We start from the raw sequence: 15573 nt of genomic DNA on the forward strand, positions 1-15573 counted from the left end.
ATTAATTCTGTACTGGATCTCAATCCGCCAGTATCAGAGGAGCATCCCTCTCTGGCAGAAAAGCACCAGTTTACCTCGCCTAAGAGAGTAAAGAATGTGTTCTTTAACCACTCCCGTTTTCAGTCCGCTGTGACCAAACCCAGGGCCTGTCCTGACAAACGCTTCCCAAAGCGTGGTTCTGATGACCGTTTTCCCTTTCCACCTGAGGTGGTCAAGGAGTGGGCTCACTCCCCAAAGGTAGACCCTCCGGTGTCTAGGCTCGCAGCCCGGACCGGTGTCGGTGGCTGATGGCACTTCCCTTAGGGATGCCACTGACTGTCAGATTGACCTTCTGGCCAAATCCGTGTATGAAGCGGCGGGGGCCGCGTTTTCCCCAACTTTTGCAGCAGTGTGGGCTCTCAAAGCCATCTCTGCTTCTCTAGAGGAGATGCATTCCCTCACCAGGGAATCTATGCCCGAGATGGTTGCTTTAACTTCTGAAGCTTCAGCTTTTTCATCTTATGCCATGTCTACCATGCTAGAGGCTTCTCACCGCACTGCGGTGGCTTCGGCTAATTCCCTCGTTATCTGCAGGATCTTGTGGCTTCGAGAGTGGAAGGCAGATGCTTCTTCAAAGAAGTAACTTGCTGGGCTCCCTTTTGCTGGTTCCCGGCTGTTCGGTGAACAGCTGGATGAAATTATTAAAGAAGCTACTGGCGGGAAGAGTACTTCCATGCCACAAACCAAGACCAGGAAACCTGCCCAGGGTAGGAATCAGTCGAGGTTTCGTTCCTTTCGTTCCTCCAACTGGTCGTCCTCTAAGCCCTCCGCCTCGTCCGCTAACTCAGCTAAGGACCAGAGATCCAACTGGCGCCCAAAAGCGCGTCCACAGAAGACCGCAGGAGGTCCTGCCACTAAGGCAGCCTCCTCGTGACTCTCTGCCCGCTCCAGCAACGTCCTTAGTCGGTGGCAGGCTCTCCCACTTTGGCGACGCTTGGTTTCAACAAGTCTCCGATCAGTGGGTGAGAGATATCATCTCTCACGGCTACAGGATAGAATTCTCTTCCAGCCCGCCAAACAGATTTTTTCTCTCAACTCCCCCCTGCTCCAAGGCCGCCGCTTTCTCATAGGCCGTGGCAGCCTTGCAGGCCAACGGAGTAATTGTACCAGTTCCAGCCCGGGAACGGTTCAGAGGTTTTTACTCAAACCTCTTCCTAGTTCCCAAAAAGGACGGTACCTTCCGGCCCATCCTGGATCTCAAGCTTCTCAACAAGCATGTTCGGGTGCGGCACTTTCGCATGGAATCTCTGCGATCAGTCATTGCCTCTATGTCCCAAGGGGATTTCCTGGCGTCCATCGACATCAGAGATGCCTATCTACATGTGCCAATTGCAGTTTCACACCAGCGTTGGCTACGCTTTGCAATAGGAGAAGATAATTTCCAATTCGTGGCTCTCCCCTTCGGGTTAGCCACGGCCCCTCGGGTATTCACCAAGGTCATGGCAGCAGTGATTGCGGTTCTGCACCTCCAGGGGCTGGCAGTGCTCCCTTACCTGGACGACCTTCTAGTCAAGGCTCCATCCAGCGCAGACTGTCAGCGGATTGTCTCGCTCACTCTCGCCACTCTAGCCCAATTCGGGTGGCTTGTCAATCTTCCCAAATCCACTCTGACTCCGACCCAGAGTCTCACGTACCTAGGGATGCAGTTCGAGACTTTGACGGCACTTGTGAAGTTGCCCTTAAACAGCTGTCACTCCAGTTGGCGGTGCGCTCTCTCCTGAGGCCCCGCCGTTATACCCTCAGGCGTCTGATGCAGGTGCTGGGTCAAATGGTGGCGTCCATGGAGGCTGTTCCCTTTGCCCAGTTCCATCTGCGCCCCCTGCAGCTGGACATTCTCCGCTGTTGGGACAAGCGGCCTTCCTCCTTACACAAGTTGGTGGCTCTGTCGCCACGGACCAGGAGCTCTCTTCAGTGGTGGCTTCGGCCCCTCTCCCTGTCCCAAGGGCGCTCCTTCCTGGCCCCGTCCTGGGTGATTCTCACCACGGATTCCAGTCTATCCGGCTGGGGAGCAGTATGTCTCCACCACAGAGCACAGGGCACTTGGACTCCGTCCGAGTCAGCCCTTTCAATCAATGTGCTGGAAACCAGAGCCGTGCTTCTAGCTCTCCTAGCATTTCACCACCTGCTGGCGGGCAGGCACATTCGAGTCCAGTCAGACAACGCGACAGCAGTTGCCTACATCAATCATCAAGGCGGGACACGCAGCCGCCAGGCAATGATGGAGGTACAACGCATTCTTCAATGGGCGGAAGACTCCAGGTCCACCATATCCGCAGTCCACATCCCAGCCGTGGACAACTGGGAGGCAGATTATCTCAGCCGTCAAACCGTGGACGGTGGCGAGTGGTCCCTGCACCCGGCAGTATTTCAGTCGATCTGCCGCAAATGGGGCACTCCGGACGTGGACCTAATGGCATCCCGTCACAACAACAAAGTTCCTGTTTACGTGGCTCGCTCCCACGATCCTCAGGCCTTCGCCGCGGACGCTCTGGTTCAGGACTGGTCCCAGTTTCGTCTGTCCTACGTGTTTCCCCCTCTAGCTCTCTTGCCCAGAGTCCTGCGCAAGATCAGAATGGAGGGTCGTCGAGTCATCCTCATTGCACCGGACTGGCCCAGGCGAGCTTGGTATCCGGACCTGCTCCAACTGTCCGTAGAGATGCCGTGGCATCTCCCGGACCGTCCAGACCTACTCTCGCAAGGTCCGTTTTTCCGCCCGAATTCTGCGGCCCTCAAATTGACGGCGTGGCTCTTGAGTCCTGGATTTTGACGGCTTCTGGTATCCCCCCTGAAGTCATCTCCACTATGACTCGGGCCCGCAAGTCTTCCTCCGCTAAGATCTATCACAGGACTTGGAAAATGTTCCTGTCCTGGTGTCGCTCTACCGGCCATCCTCCTTGGTCATTCTCCTTGCCAACTCTTCTGTCTTTTCTACAGTCCGGTCTGCAGCTAGGACTGTCCCTCAACTCTCTCAAGGGACAAGTTTCGGCTCTGTCAGTTCTGTTCCAGCGGCGTCTCGCTCGGCTGGCTCAGGTCCGCACCTTCACGCAGGGCGCGTCTCACATCATTCCGCCTTACCGGCGGCCCTTGGACCCCTGGGACCTTAATTTGGTTCTCACGGTCTTTCAGAAACCTCCCTTTGAGCCTCTTAGGGAGGTTTCTTTGTATCGTCTTTCACAGAAAGTGGCCTTTCTGGTTGCCATAACTTCTCTCAGGAGAGTCTCTGATTTGGCTGCGCTCTCCTCGGAGTCACCTTTTTTAGTCTTTCATCAAGACAAGGTGGTTCTCCGTCCGACTCCGGACTTTCTTCCTAAGGTGGTCCCTCCCTTCCACCTTAACCAGGACATTACCTTACCTTCCTTCTGTCCGGCCCGTTTATCGCTTTGAAAAAGCTCTACATACTCTAGATCTGGTGCATGCTCTCCGGATCTATGTGTCTCGCACCGCTGCGCTTAGGCGGTGCACCTCTTTTTGTGCTAACCACAGGTCGGCGCAAGGGCCTCCCTGCTTCTAAGCCGACCTTAGCCCGTTGGATTAGGTCGACCATTTCGGACGCCTACCTGAGAACACAGGCGCCTCCCCCGCCGGGGATCAAAGCACACTTGACCAGAGCTGTCGGTGCCTCTTGGGCTTTTAGGCACCAGGCTACAGCTCAACAAGTCTGTCAGGCTGCCACTTGGGCTAGCCTGCATACCTTCTCGAAGCACTACCAAGTGCATGCTCATGCTTCGGCAGATGCGAGCTTGGGCAGACGCATCCTTCAGGCGGCGGTCGCCCATTTGTGAAGTTAGGTTCTGCCTACTTCTTAGTTTTTCTGTTTATATCCCACCCAGGGACTGCTTTGGAACGTCCCAAGGTCTGGGTCTCCCAAAGGAACGATAAAGAAAAAGATAATTTTGTTTACTTACCGTAAATTCTTTTTCTTATAGTTCCGTCTTGGGAGACCCAGCACCCTCCCTGTTGTCGTGGACAGAGTCTCCGGTTGTTTCGGCTCTTGCTCTGTTCTACTTGTGGGTGGCTACTCTCCTTCAGCTTTTGCACTAAACTGGCTGTGACTGGCTCACCAGGGGGTGTATAGGCTCAGAGGGAGGAGCTACACTTTTAGGTGTAGTACTTTGTGTGTCCTCCGGAGGCAGAAGCTAAACACCCAAGGTCTGGGTCTCCCAAGACAGAACTATAAGAAAAAGAATTTACGGTAAGTAAACAAAATTCTCTTTTCCAAGTTAAAAATAACCCCAAGACAACAAGCTAGCTGACTGGGAGCTATTTGAGAACCACACACGGAAATATTAAGTTGGTTGGTTAAGGAAGAAAACACAAGAAATTAATCTACCGGAAGATTCTGTTTCAGATACAGGATCCTTGAGAGCTTGTGGCGAATAGCAGGTCTGAATTGTGCCTGTTCAGATCTACTTCCATACATCACAATCCCTTAAAGGGATTTCCACTACCAGGCCAATCCCTTCTTATTACCCATGTTTGGCCCCATTAAAGTGAATAAGCTTATACTCCCCTCCGGTGTTGGCGCTTGCGTTTCCGTTACTGATGAGAGGTAGTGACATCACGCAGACCCTGCGCACAATCGCCACTAGCTTTTCTCTCTTTCTTCCTTCGCATGTATGAGTAATTAACAGGAAGTGAGTAGCCAGCTGCAGTGCTCACTTCCTGTTGATTATTCATTTGTGCAAAGGCAGGGAGAGAAGCCGGTGGCGATTGTGCGCAGGGCCCGTGTGACGTCACTACCACTCATCAGCCCCGGAAACATGAGTTCCAGCACCACTGGAACGGCCCTAAAATGGAAAGTGACCTTATTTATTTTAATGGGGCCAAGCATGGGGAATGAGGAGTTGTCCTAGTAGTGGAATACCCCTTTTAAGATCTGTGTAGGTGCTCCAGCATACATCTTCTACAAGAGGTAGTCAGGATTAGAAAACATGGCTATTATCTCCCAGAAATAGCCCACCCCTGTCTATGGGTTGTGTGTGTTCTAGCAGCTCTGCTTCATTGAAGAGAATTGGTCTGAACTGCAATACCAGACACCACCCAAGGATGGCGGTGACACGTTCTGAAAGAGGGAAGTCTTGTTTCTAGACACTGTAGAGTTTGAATTCTTTAATCCAGTAGTTCCCCTTTAAGGAACAGCTCTGCTGGGAATCTAATGGTATAAGTGTTCTTCTCATGCTTGATGATGTGTTTTTCTCTGCTATTTAGGAATCTTGGCTTCTTACCAGGGAGCGGGAACTGAAAGAAGAGGTGCGAAAGGGGAGAGATAAGGAAATCGAATTAGTAATCCAGCGGCTGGAGGCCGAGATGTCAACAGCAAGAGAAGAATGTGAGCGGGCTGCAGAAAACAGGTACCCGGAGCAGAACTCCATGAAGGGGGTGTTTGAAATTAGAGGGAATAGGGGTTAGTGCCGCTAATGAGAAGGGGTCCGACATGGTTTATATCCCACCCTAAAGACATTGCGGGTTAGTTGTAGTCATTGGAACAAAACTTAAAGGGGTATTCCAGTTTCCAGCATATCGTCTGCTTTTAAGTTTTCACCTAACTCCAAAATTCTTGTATCGATCAATCGCTAGTTAGCACTGCCATTCAAGACTATCGGCAAACCCTAAATTAATGTGAACGACACCCATTTAGATGCATTTTCCACCTTTGCAGGATCAAGAGGGTGCGTGACAAGTACGAATCTGAGCTGCAAGAGCTGGAGCGGTCCGAGAAGAAGTCCCACGAGCGCTGCAACCAATTGAAGGAGAGGGTGACGGAGCTGGAGGGGGAGCAGATCAGACTGCACGGACTTCTGAAACAGAGGGAGCAGGAAGTAGACGATCTCAGGAAGGTGAGGGAGACTCCCAGGAGGTTTGGAGTGACTTTCCAAATACTTCACCTTACTTGCAGTTTCTTTTCTATTCACATACAGAGCTGCATTATGTTATTCTGACTCTGACTGTGTAAACAAGTGTTTCTGAATGCTGTTCTGGATGTGACTAGAGTCCGAGGCTTGCAGTGGAGTCCTCCTTTTCTTATTGCCATCCCAATTTACAGATTACAGAGCGGCTGAATGAGGAGAGGAGAAGCCTCTCGGACGTGATCCGCCAAGAATTCGCAGATCGGCTTGTTACCACCGAGGAGGAAAACAAGAGATTAAAAATTGAGGCGTCCGAGACTCAGGCGCGCCATCGTCTGGAGCTAGAAAGGGTGGCGCGTGAGAAGGAGGAGGAGCTGGAGGAGGTTCACAAGAGGTGAGGTCAACGAGGACACATCCTTTAATGGGTTGAAGAGAGAAATCTTGGACTCTCAGAAAAATTGTGTGCCAGTCAGGTGTGAATGACTTGTGGGAGGACCCCGCCTCTGTCTGTGTTCCCACATGTCTCCATTGCTCACATCATGGCCCTGTCTCAATACTGTAGTGGTCACTGGACCATGTACTGCTTCACACAGGATCATCTCATCCTCCTGAAATACTTTGTGCTGCTGGGTCTATAGACAAGCAAATTATTTTCTCTTTTGGGTAGTCAACTTTAGACTTTAATTGAAAAATTGGCTGGCGTTTAGACATATGTACGGTGGTATTCCTAGAGCAACCCAGACTATATTTGGTTGCACAGTAGAAGGCTTCTCAAGAGTCAGACCCCCACAAATGAATGGTCTGCTGTATATCTCTTTTTTAAACCATAACTTTTTATTAGTAATTAATGTCAGATGTTACATCATACATCATATTGTCATCACATTATCAACAAAAATCACAATAATATGGTATTAGAAAGGAAAATAAACAAGGGGGAGGGGGAGAAGGGAATGGGGGGAATGGTGATATCACATCAATTTCCAGATCACATTCTCCATATATACATCTGTAGATTTATTTGATAACCGTATTTAAACGGAAAGATAACCAGTAGTTCCATTTCTTATAGAATAGCGCTATGTTATTGTTGGATGAAGCGAGTATCTTCTCGGATAGGCAGTCCTCATTGATCAGTGAGATGACTTCAGTTAATGCGGGGCATTGGGGGGTTTTCCAATAACTTGCGATTTTGAGTCTTGTTGCCACAATGATATGTACAATCACTGTGCGGATCTCGTAGGGGAGTGAGTCCAGATCGATGGCGAGCAGCGCCTGCTGTGCGGATAGCGTTATTTGTACACCCCAAATCTGAAATATTAAATGATTTATTGCTTCCCACAGACGTCTGACATTACTACATCTCCAGCACGTGTCCGGGGAATTGCGGGACATCTTAGATAGTCTATGGGGGGTGAGATACCACCTATATAATAGTTTCCTTGCATTTTCTATGTGGTTAGTGCATTTAGATTGGCTTCCAATAATTAAGAAGGATGCTCGCCATTGATCCGGTGTGAAGGTACAGTTTAAGTCTCTTTCCCATTTTTGTAGGTATGTGGTTAGCGAGGGCAGGGTATTCTCTAGCATACAATCATAGCTTATAGACAATGCTTTCATCTGTGAGGTCGGGTTCAGTAACATAGAGTACAGCTTAGATGGCGGTGCAGTCATCTGCTCCTTCCTTCCATATAGGAAATGTCGGCTCTGCAGATATTTGTAGAAGTCCCTTTGTGGTATATTGTATCTATCTCGCAATGATGAGAAGGGGATTAATTCCTCCCCATCATACAGATTCCCAATAGATGTGATTTGGCATAATTTCCAGTTTCTTCATCGTTCCTTATGGGAGACCCAGACCATGGTGTATAGCTTCTGCCTCCGGAGGACACACAAAGTACTACACTAAAAAGTGTAGCTCCTCCCTCCGAGCATATACACCCCCTGGAAGACCACATCTAGCCAGTTCAATGCTTTGTGTTCAGGAGGTCACACACACACATGCATTCTCATCTGATTTTTGATTTTTGATTTCAAAGAGTTGGAAGAAAAAGCGGGTCCAAGCTGGACTCCCGGCATGTCCCTTCTCACCCCACTGTGTCGGCGGTGCTGTTAAGGTTGATTTACAAGGCTGGAGCCTTACATGCCGCGCTCCTTCACCATCCCTCGGGCTCTGGCTTGAAGTGGGAGCCATCACGGTTCTCTCTGCTTTGCAGGAGACCAGTCTCCATCCGCAGCCCTTTCAGGTCCCTGCCGGACGGAGCTCTCACCCCTCAGGGACCTGGCCCTGCGTCTCATAAGCTAAGTATTGAGACGTTATTGAAAGGTCCCTTGTCCATTTATTGTGGGGAGAGTGTGTTATGTCACTGTGCTGTGATTTCCGGCCGGTTCTCTGGTTTTCTCCTGAGAACCGCGCCGAGGGTGCCTGCTTGTCGGCCGCATGAGAAAATTTAGGCTTCGGCTGCGGCCTAGTTTCGTTTTCACTGCCCCTGCATGTCAGTCATGCTGAGGGACAGTGCGGCGCCGCCCACCGGCCGTTCAGCTCAGGGGAGGACACTCCTCTCTGAGGAGATGTTTCCCTCCCCTGTATTTCTCCTTGGCCCTCCGGTTCCCGCTCTTGGACTAAACCCCGCCCCCCCTCCTCACTCCGGCGCCATTTTATCAGCGTTCTTACACTGATCGGCGCTGGCTGCAGCAGCTCTGCATCTGTCTGGGGGTCCAAGCTGTGGAATCCGGAGGGCACACAAAACGGTCTGGTAAGCCACAACCTCTGGTTGTGGACTTTATTATACGCTCTCTGAGGGTCATTCTGAAGGAGTGTGTTCTTTACTGCAGAGCCTCCACCTCAGCAGCATGTCTCTCACTAGGAGCAAGGCTGCAAGGCTTTACTCTATATGCATTGCATGTCAGCTCATACTGCCTGAACCGAGCACATATCCACATTGTGATGCCTGCTCTAACATGGTGGTGCCTCAGCCTGGAGTCTCCCCAGGGGTCCCTCCGGCTGCTTCGGCCCCGGTGGCTGAACCCCCGGCTTGGGTAGCATCGTTTTCTAAAGCTATCTCCCAGTCCTTTGCCGACTCCATGGGACAGCTGTCCCGGACTCTGCTGACCATGCATCAGCCCCCTTCTCAGGGCGCTTCTGCTGCTCCGACTCGCTCTGCAGAGCTCACAGAGGATTTTTCATCTGTTCCCGGACCCCGTCCTCCTAAACGGAGACGCAGGGACTCTTTTCCTTCCTCGTCCCACGGCTCTGATTCACGAGCTGAATTGCAGGGCGAGGAGGATGCCTTTACTGTGGGCTCGGACGCTACCTCTATGTACCCCATTGATTTATCTGAAGGGGATGCGGATGTTAGTGACTTGATTGCGTCCATTAATTCCGTACTGGACCTCAATCCGCCAGTATCAGAGGAGCAAGCCTCTTTGGTAGAAAAACACCAGTTTACCTCACCTAAGAGAGCAAGGAGTATGTTTTTTAACCACTCCAGTTTTCAGGCCACTGTGACCAAGCCCAGGGCCTGTCCTGACAAACGCTTCCCAAAGCGTAGTTCTGATGACCGTTTTCCTTTTACACCAGAGGTGGTCAAGGAGTGGGCTCATTCACCAAAGGTAGATCCTCCGGTGTCCAGAATCTCAGCCCGGACAGTTGTATCTGTGGCCGATGGCACCTCACTTAAGGATCCCACTGACCGCCAGGTTGACCTTCTGGCCAAATCTGTATATGAGGCGGCAGGGGCCTCGTTCTCCCCGTCTTTTGCAGCGGTGTGGGCTCTTAAGGCCGTCTCTGCTTCTCTGGAGGAGATGCATTCCCTCACCAGGGACTCTATGCCCGAAATGGTTGCCTTAACTTCCCAGGCTTCGGCTTTTTCATCCTATGCCATGTCTGCCATTCTGGAGGCTTCTCACCGCACAGCGGTGGCTTCCGCTAATTCCCTCGCGATCCGCAGGATCTTGTGCCTTCGAGAGTGGAAAGCAGACGCTTCTTCTAAGAAGTACCTTGCTGGGCTCCCCTTTGCTGGGTCCCGGCTGTTCGGTGAACAACTGGATGAAATTATTAAGGAAGCTACTGGCGGGAAGAGTACTTCCTTGCCACAAACTAAAACCAGGAAACCTGTCCAGGGCAGGAACCAGTCGAGGTTTCGCTCCTTTCGTTCCTCTAACTGGTCATCCTCTAAGCCCTCAGCCTCGTCCACTAACTCAGCCAAGGATCGAAAACCCAGCTGGCGCACGAAGCCGCGTCCTCAGAAGAGCGGAGGAGCCGCTGCCACTAAGGCAGCCTCCTCTTGACTATCTGGCTGCGCCAGCAATGTCCTTGGTCGGTGGCAGGCTCTCCCACTTTGGCGACGTGTGGTTCCAACACGTCTCCGATCAGTGGGTGCGGGATATCATCTCCCACGGCTACAGGATAGAATTTTCTTCCAGCCCGCCAAACAGATTTTTTCTGTCCACTCCCCCCTGCTCCAAAGCCGCCGCCTTCTCTCAGGCCGTGGCATCCTTGCAGGCCAACGGAGTAATTGTACCGGTTCCCGCCCGGGAACGGTTCAGAGGTTTCTACTCAAACCTCTTCCTAGTCCCCAAGAAGGACGGTTCCTTCCGGCCCATCCTGGATCTCAAGCTTCTCAACAAGCATGTTCAGGTGCGGCACTTTCGCATGGAATCTCTGCGATCGGTCATTGCCTCAATGACCCAAGGAGATTTTCTAGCATCCATCGACATCAGAGATGCCTATCTGCATGTGCCAATTGCAGTTTCACACCAGCGTTGGCTACGTTTTGCAATAGGAGAGGAACATTTCCAATTCGTGGCTCTCCCCTTCGGGTTAGCCACGGCCCCTCGTGTATTCACCAAGGTCATGGCAGCAGTGGTTGCGGTTCTGCACCTCCAGGGGTTGGCAGTGATTCCTTACCTGGACGACCTTCTAGTCAAGGCTTCATCCAGTGCAGACTGTCAGCGGAGTGTCTCGCTCACACTCGCCACGCTTGTTCAATTCGGGTGGCTTGTCAATCTGCCCAAGTCCACTCTGACCCCGACCCAGGAACTTACGTACCTAGGGATGCAATTCGAGACTCTGCCGGCACTTGTGAAGCTGCCCTTAGTCAAACAGCAGTCCCTTCATCTGGCGGTACGCTCTCTGCTGAGGCCCCGTCGTCATTCCATCAGGCACCTCATGCAGGTGCTGGGTCAGATGGTGGCGTCAATGGAAGCGGTTCCCTTTGCCCAGTTCCATCTGCGTCCCCTGCAGCTGGACATTCTCCGCTGTTGGGACAAGCGGACCTCTTCCTTGCACAGGCTGGTGGCTCTATCGCCACAGACCAGGAGCTCTCTTCAGTGGTGGCTTTGGCCCCTCTCTCTGTCCCAGGGACGCTCCTTTCTGGCCCCGTCCTGGGTGATTCTCACCACGGATGCCAGTCTATCCGGCTGGGGAGCAGTGTTTCTCCACCACCGAGCACAGGGCACTTGGACTCCGTCCGAATCAGCCCTCTCGATCAATGTGCTGGAAATCAGAGCTGTGCTCCTAGCTCTCGTAGCCTTTCACCACCTGTTGGCGGGCAAGCACATTCGAGTCCAGTCAGACAACGCGACAGCAGTTGCCTACATCAATCACCAAGGCGGGACTCGCAACCGCCTAGCAATGTTGGAAGTTCAACGTATCCTTCAGTGGACGGAAGACTCCAAGTCCACCATATCCGCAGTCCACATCCCAGGCGTAGAAAACTGGGAGGCAGATTATCTCAGCCGTCAAACCGTGGACAGCGGCGAGTGGGCCCTGCATCCGGCAGTGTTCCGGTCAATCTGCCGCAAGTGGGGCACTCCGGAAGTGGATCTAATGGCATCCCGGCACAACAACAAGGTCCCGGTTTACGTGGCTCGCTCCCACGATCCTCAGGCCTTGGCGGCGGACACGCTGGTTCAGGATTGGTCCCAGTTCCGTCTGGCCTACGTGTTTCCCCCTCTAGCTCTCTTGCCCAGAGTCCTGCGCAAGATCAGAATGGAGGGCCGTCGGGTCATAATCATCGCTCCAGACTGGCCCAGGCGAGCTTGGTACCCAGACCTGCCCCGTCTGTCTGTAGAGGTGCCGTGGCATCTCCCGGACCGCCCAGACTTTCTCTCACAAGGTCTGTTTTTCCGCCAGAATTCTGCGGCTCTCAGATTGACGGCGTGGCTCTTGAGTCCTGGATCCTGACGGCTTCAGGCATTCCTTCCGATGTCATCTCCACTATGACTCAGGCTCGGAAGTCTTCCTCGGCCAGGATTTACCACAGGACTTGGAGAATTTTCCTGTCCTGGTGTCGCTCTTCCGGCCATGCTCCTTGGCCGTTTTCCTTGCCGACCATCCTGTCCTTTCTACAGTCCGGTCTGCAGCTAGGACTATCCCTCAATTCCCTCAAGGGACAGGTCTCGGCTCTGTCAGTGTTGTTCCAGCAGCGTATCGCCCGACTGGACAAGGTGCGCACCTTCATGCAGGGCGCATCTCACATCATTCCGCCTTACCGGCGGCCTCTGGATCCCTGGGACCTCAATCTGGTCCTCACGGCCTTACAGAAACCCCCCTTTGAGCCTCTTAGGGAGGTTTCTTTGTTTCGTCTTTCACAGAAAGTGGTCTTTCTGGTGGCCATAACTTCTCTCAGGAGAGTCTCTGATTTGGCTGCACCCTCTTCGGAGTCACCCTTTTTGGTTTTTCACCAAGACAAGGTGGTTCTCCGTCCGACTCCGGACTTTCTCCCTAAGGTGGTGTCTCCTTTCCACCTTAACCAGGACATTTCATTGCCTTCCCTTTGTCCGGCCCCTGTGCATCGCTTTGAAAAAGCGTTGCATACTTTAGATTTGGTGCGGGCGCTCCGGATCTATGTGTCACGCACCGCTGCCCTTAGGCGGTGCACCTCTCTTTTTGTGCTGACCACAGGTCAGCGCAAGGGTCTCTCGGCTTCTAAACCGACCCTAGCTCGTTGGATTAGGTCGGCCATATCCGATGCCTACCAATGTTCTCAGGTGCCCCCCCCCGCCGGGGATTAAGGCGCACTCGACCAGAGCTGTCGGTGCCTCTTGGGCTTTCAGGCACCAGGCTACGGCTCAGCAGGTCTGTCAGGCTGCCACTTGGTCTAGTCTGCACACCTTTTCGAAGCACTACCAAGTGCATGCTCATGCTTCGGCAGATGCGAGCTTGGGCAGACGCATCCTTCAGGCGGCTGTCGCCCATTTGTGAAGTTAGGTTTTGCCTACTTCTCAGTTTCTGTTTATTTCCCACCCATGGACTGCTTTGAGACGTCCCATGGTCTGGGTCTCCCATAAGGAACGATGAAGAAAAAGAGAATTTTGTTACTTACTGTAAATTCTTTTTCTTATAGTTCCGACATGGGAGACCCAGCACCCTCCCTGTTGCCTGTTGGCAGTTCTTGTTCCGTGTGTTTTCACCGGCTGTTGTTGTAGACAGAGGTTCCGGTTATTCCGGGTTTTACTCTATCTCTACTTGTGGGTGGATGTCCTCCTTCAGCTTTTGCACTAAACTGGCTAGATGTGGTCTTCCAGGGGGTGTATATGCTGGGAGGGAGGAGCTACACTTTTTAGTGTAGTACTTTGTGTGTCCTCCGGAGGCAGAAGCTATACACCATGGTCTGGGTCTCCCATGTCGGAACTATAAGAAAAAGAATTTACGGTAAGTAACAAAATTCTCTTTTTTTAAGCTTTAGGTCAGGGATACAATGCTCCAGTGTCTCTATGGGGGCCTTAAGGAGTGCGATTTGTATAAGGTCTGCTGTATATCTCTCAGCCCAGGTTGAAAGTATTGATGGCCTGGTGTGTACCAGTCAGCCCCAAGTCTGTATATGATCACATTTTCATTTATTTTTTCAGAGTGAAATCTGCAATAGTCAAGAAAGAAGAGACCGTGAACAGCCTTCGAAAACAGTGTGAGGTTAGTGAAGACCACCTAGTGCAATCTCTGCATACAGAGAACACTGTGCGGACAATGATTAATCAGTGAAATCTGTGCGATTTCAGCTTGCGGAATTGTGAATGCAGCTCTGAAGTATAGTTCAGGCTGTGACCTATTGCAGGCAGAAGGCATTTAATGGCTTTCTACTGTTTTTTTAAATTCGATTGGAATGATTATTGGGGGGGTGCTTTAATTTCTCTTTCGGAGGGGTTGAGGGACCTCTAGATCACCTTACTCTCCTTTTGTCTTTCAGGCCGCAGTCAAAAGGGCCGATCACTTAGAAGCTCTTCTAGAACAGCAACGCAAACAGCTATTGGCAAAGTAACCACCCCCAGCCCACACCCTGTGCCCCTTGTGTGCCCACTTGTGCCTCTCCGGCAGACACTACTGCAGGAGCTTTAGTTGTGCTTTCTCTCCAGTTTGTATTTTGGACACTTTTTCGTTGGTGTCTCTCGTTTCTTATGATAAAACTATTATGATGGTTTTTTTACTATTCACAGTCTGATGTGATTTATTGGAAGCTTGTATTGTAAAAGACCATTAGCGCGTATAAAAGAAAATGACAGCTGAACAATCTAATATTTAAGGCGTAGTTTCAATATGCCAATAGTATCCAATTGGAAAGTCTGGAAGCTGGTGACTTTGCCACCCCGCCTTGCACCCCGTCTCGTTTTCACCACCCCCTAGAGATCTGTAAATCGATATGAAGGAAATTGAATTTTGCCTCGAATTTTAGCAAAAAAAATTCAAATTTGCCAGAATCTAATTTTTTTTTTCTGAGTCGTTATAAGCAAATTTAGGGTTGCTGATCACCATTTTGCTGACACTTCTCATTAACGTGTCACGCTCCATGTGACATTATGATATCGTTGGGCCTTGTGAACACAAGGTCCTTCTGCCCAGAATGAAAATGGAAGAAAGAGCTGATGGGAAGCTCGGCAGTGGGGAGACTGGTAAGGTAAAGGTGGCCTGTCATGCCCTCAAACACTATTAAACTACAGGTTAATAGTGTTTTAAGGGTTCACTCCCATCTGCGTGTGAAATCTGGCTCTGTTGTTGCTCCTGAATTATCTTAGGAGTGAGATGCGAGTGTCATTCCGTATACTATGCGAGTGCATTTTTCCCCTCGCCTAGTCTCCTTGTGGTATCCATGTGTCATCCGTGTGACATGCGTTTTTAACATGGAGTTTTACATAATGTCAAGAGCTAGATACATAGCGTGATAGTCGCATGGTGAACTCATGATGTCACAGCGTCGCGCTAGTTAGTGTGAGAACCACCGCTGGTTCTGACCAGCAGTGACTTCATGACGTCACCACAGGTCAATGCACGCGGCAGGTCACGGACTACTGTGTGACAAGCTGCTGTCACCTCATGAGGTCATTGCAGTTCACTGCTGTGGTTTTCATGCAGCAGTGTGTGAGGCTGCAGTGGCTGCTGTTCTAGCCAATGCAGAACATTCTGTTTTTCATAGGCTGGAACAAGATGTCGTGGGACTTCCTTATTGGATGATGACGGGCCTGGATTAGGTTTTTGAAGGATAATAAATTATTGAATAAGGGTGTCTCTTGTCTTTCTTCAGCGCTCTATTGGGAGACCCAGACGATTGGGGTATAGCTACTGCCCTCTGGAGGCCACACAAAGCACTACATTAAAAGTGCAAGGCCCCTCCCCCTCTGGCTATACCCCCCCGTGGTATCACGGGTTCTCCAGTTTTAGCTTTGTGTGCGAAGGAGGTCAGACATTCCATGC

The 15573-nt window shown here is 51.3% G+C and overlaps 1 protein-coding gene across 4 annotated transcripts in view; it reads left to right on the forward strand.

Annotated features, from left to right (window-relative positions):
• The window catches only part of CEP131 (centrosomal protein 131), a 202330-nt gene extending 188034 nt beyond the window's left edge, over nt 1–14296 (forward strand). For all 4 annotated transcript variants that reach the window (XM_075350711.1, XM_075350714.1, XM_075350713.1 and 1 more), the window contains 5 exons: nt 5248–5390; nt 5699–5876; nt 6083–6279; nt 13740–13800; nt 14075–14296. In XM_075350711.1, the coding sequence (XP_075206826.1) occupies nt 5248–5390; nt 5699–5876; nt 6083–6279; nt 13740–13800; nt 14075–14146 (651 nt within the window). In that variant the 3' untranslated portion in view covers nt 14147–14296. The remainder of the gene's footprint in view (nt 1–5247; nt 5391–5698; nt 5877–6082; nt 6280–13739; nt 13801–14074) is intronic.
• The last annotated feature ends 1277 nt before the right edge of the window (nt 14297–15573 follow it).

Source organism: Anomaloglossus baeobatrachus, chromosome 5 (assembly GCF_048569485.1).
Source record: "Anomaloglossus baeobatrachus isolate aAnoBae1 chromosome 5, aAnoBae1.hap1, whole genome shotgun sequence".
NCBI classification, from domain to species: Eukaryota; Metazoa; Chordata; class Amphibia; order Anura; family Aromobatidae; genus Anomaloglossus; species Anomaloglossus baeobatrachus.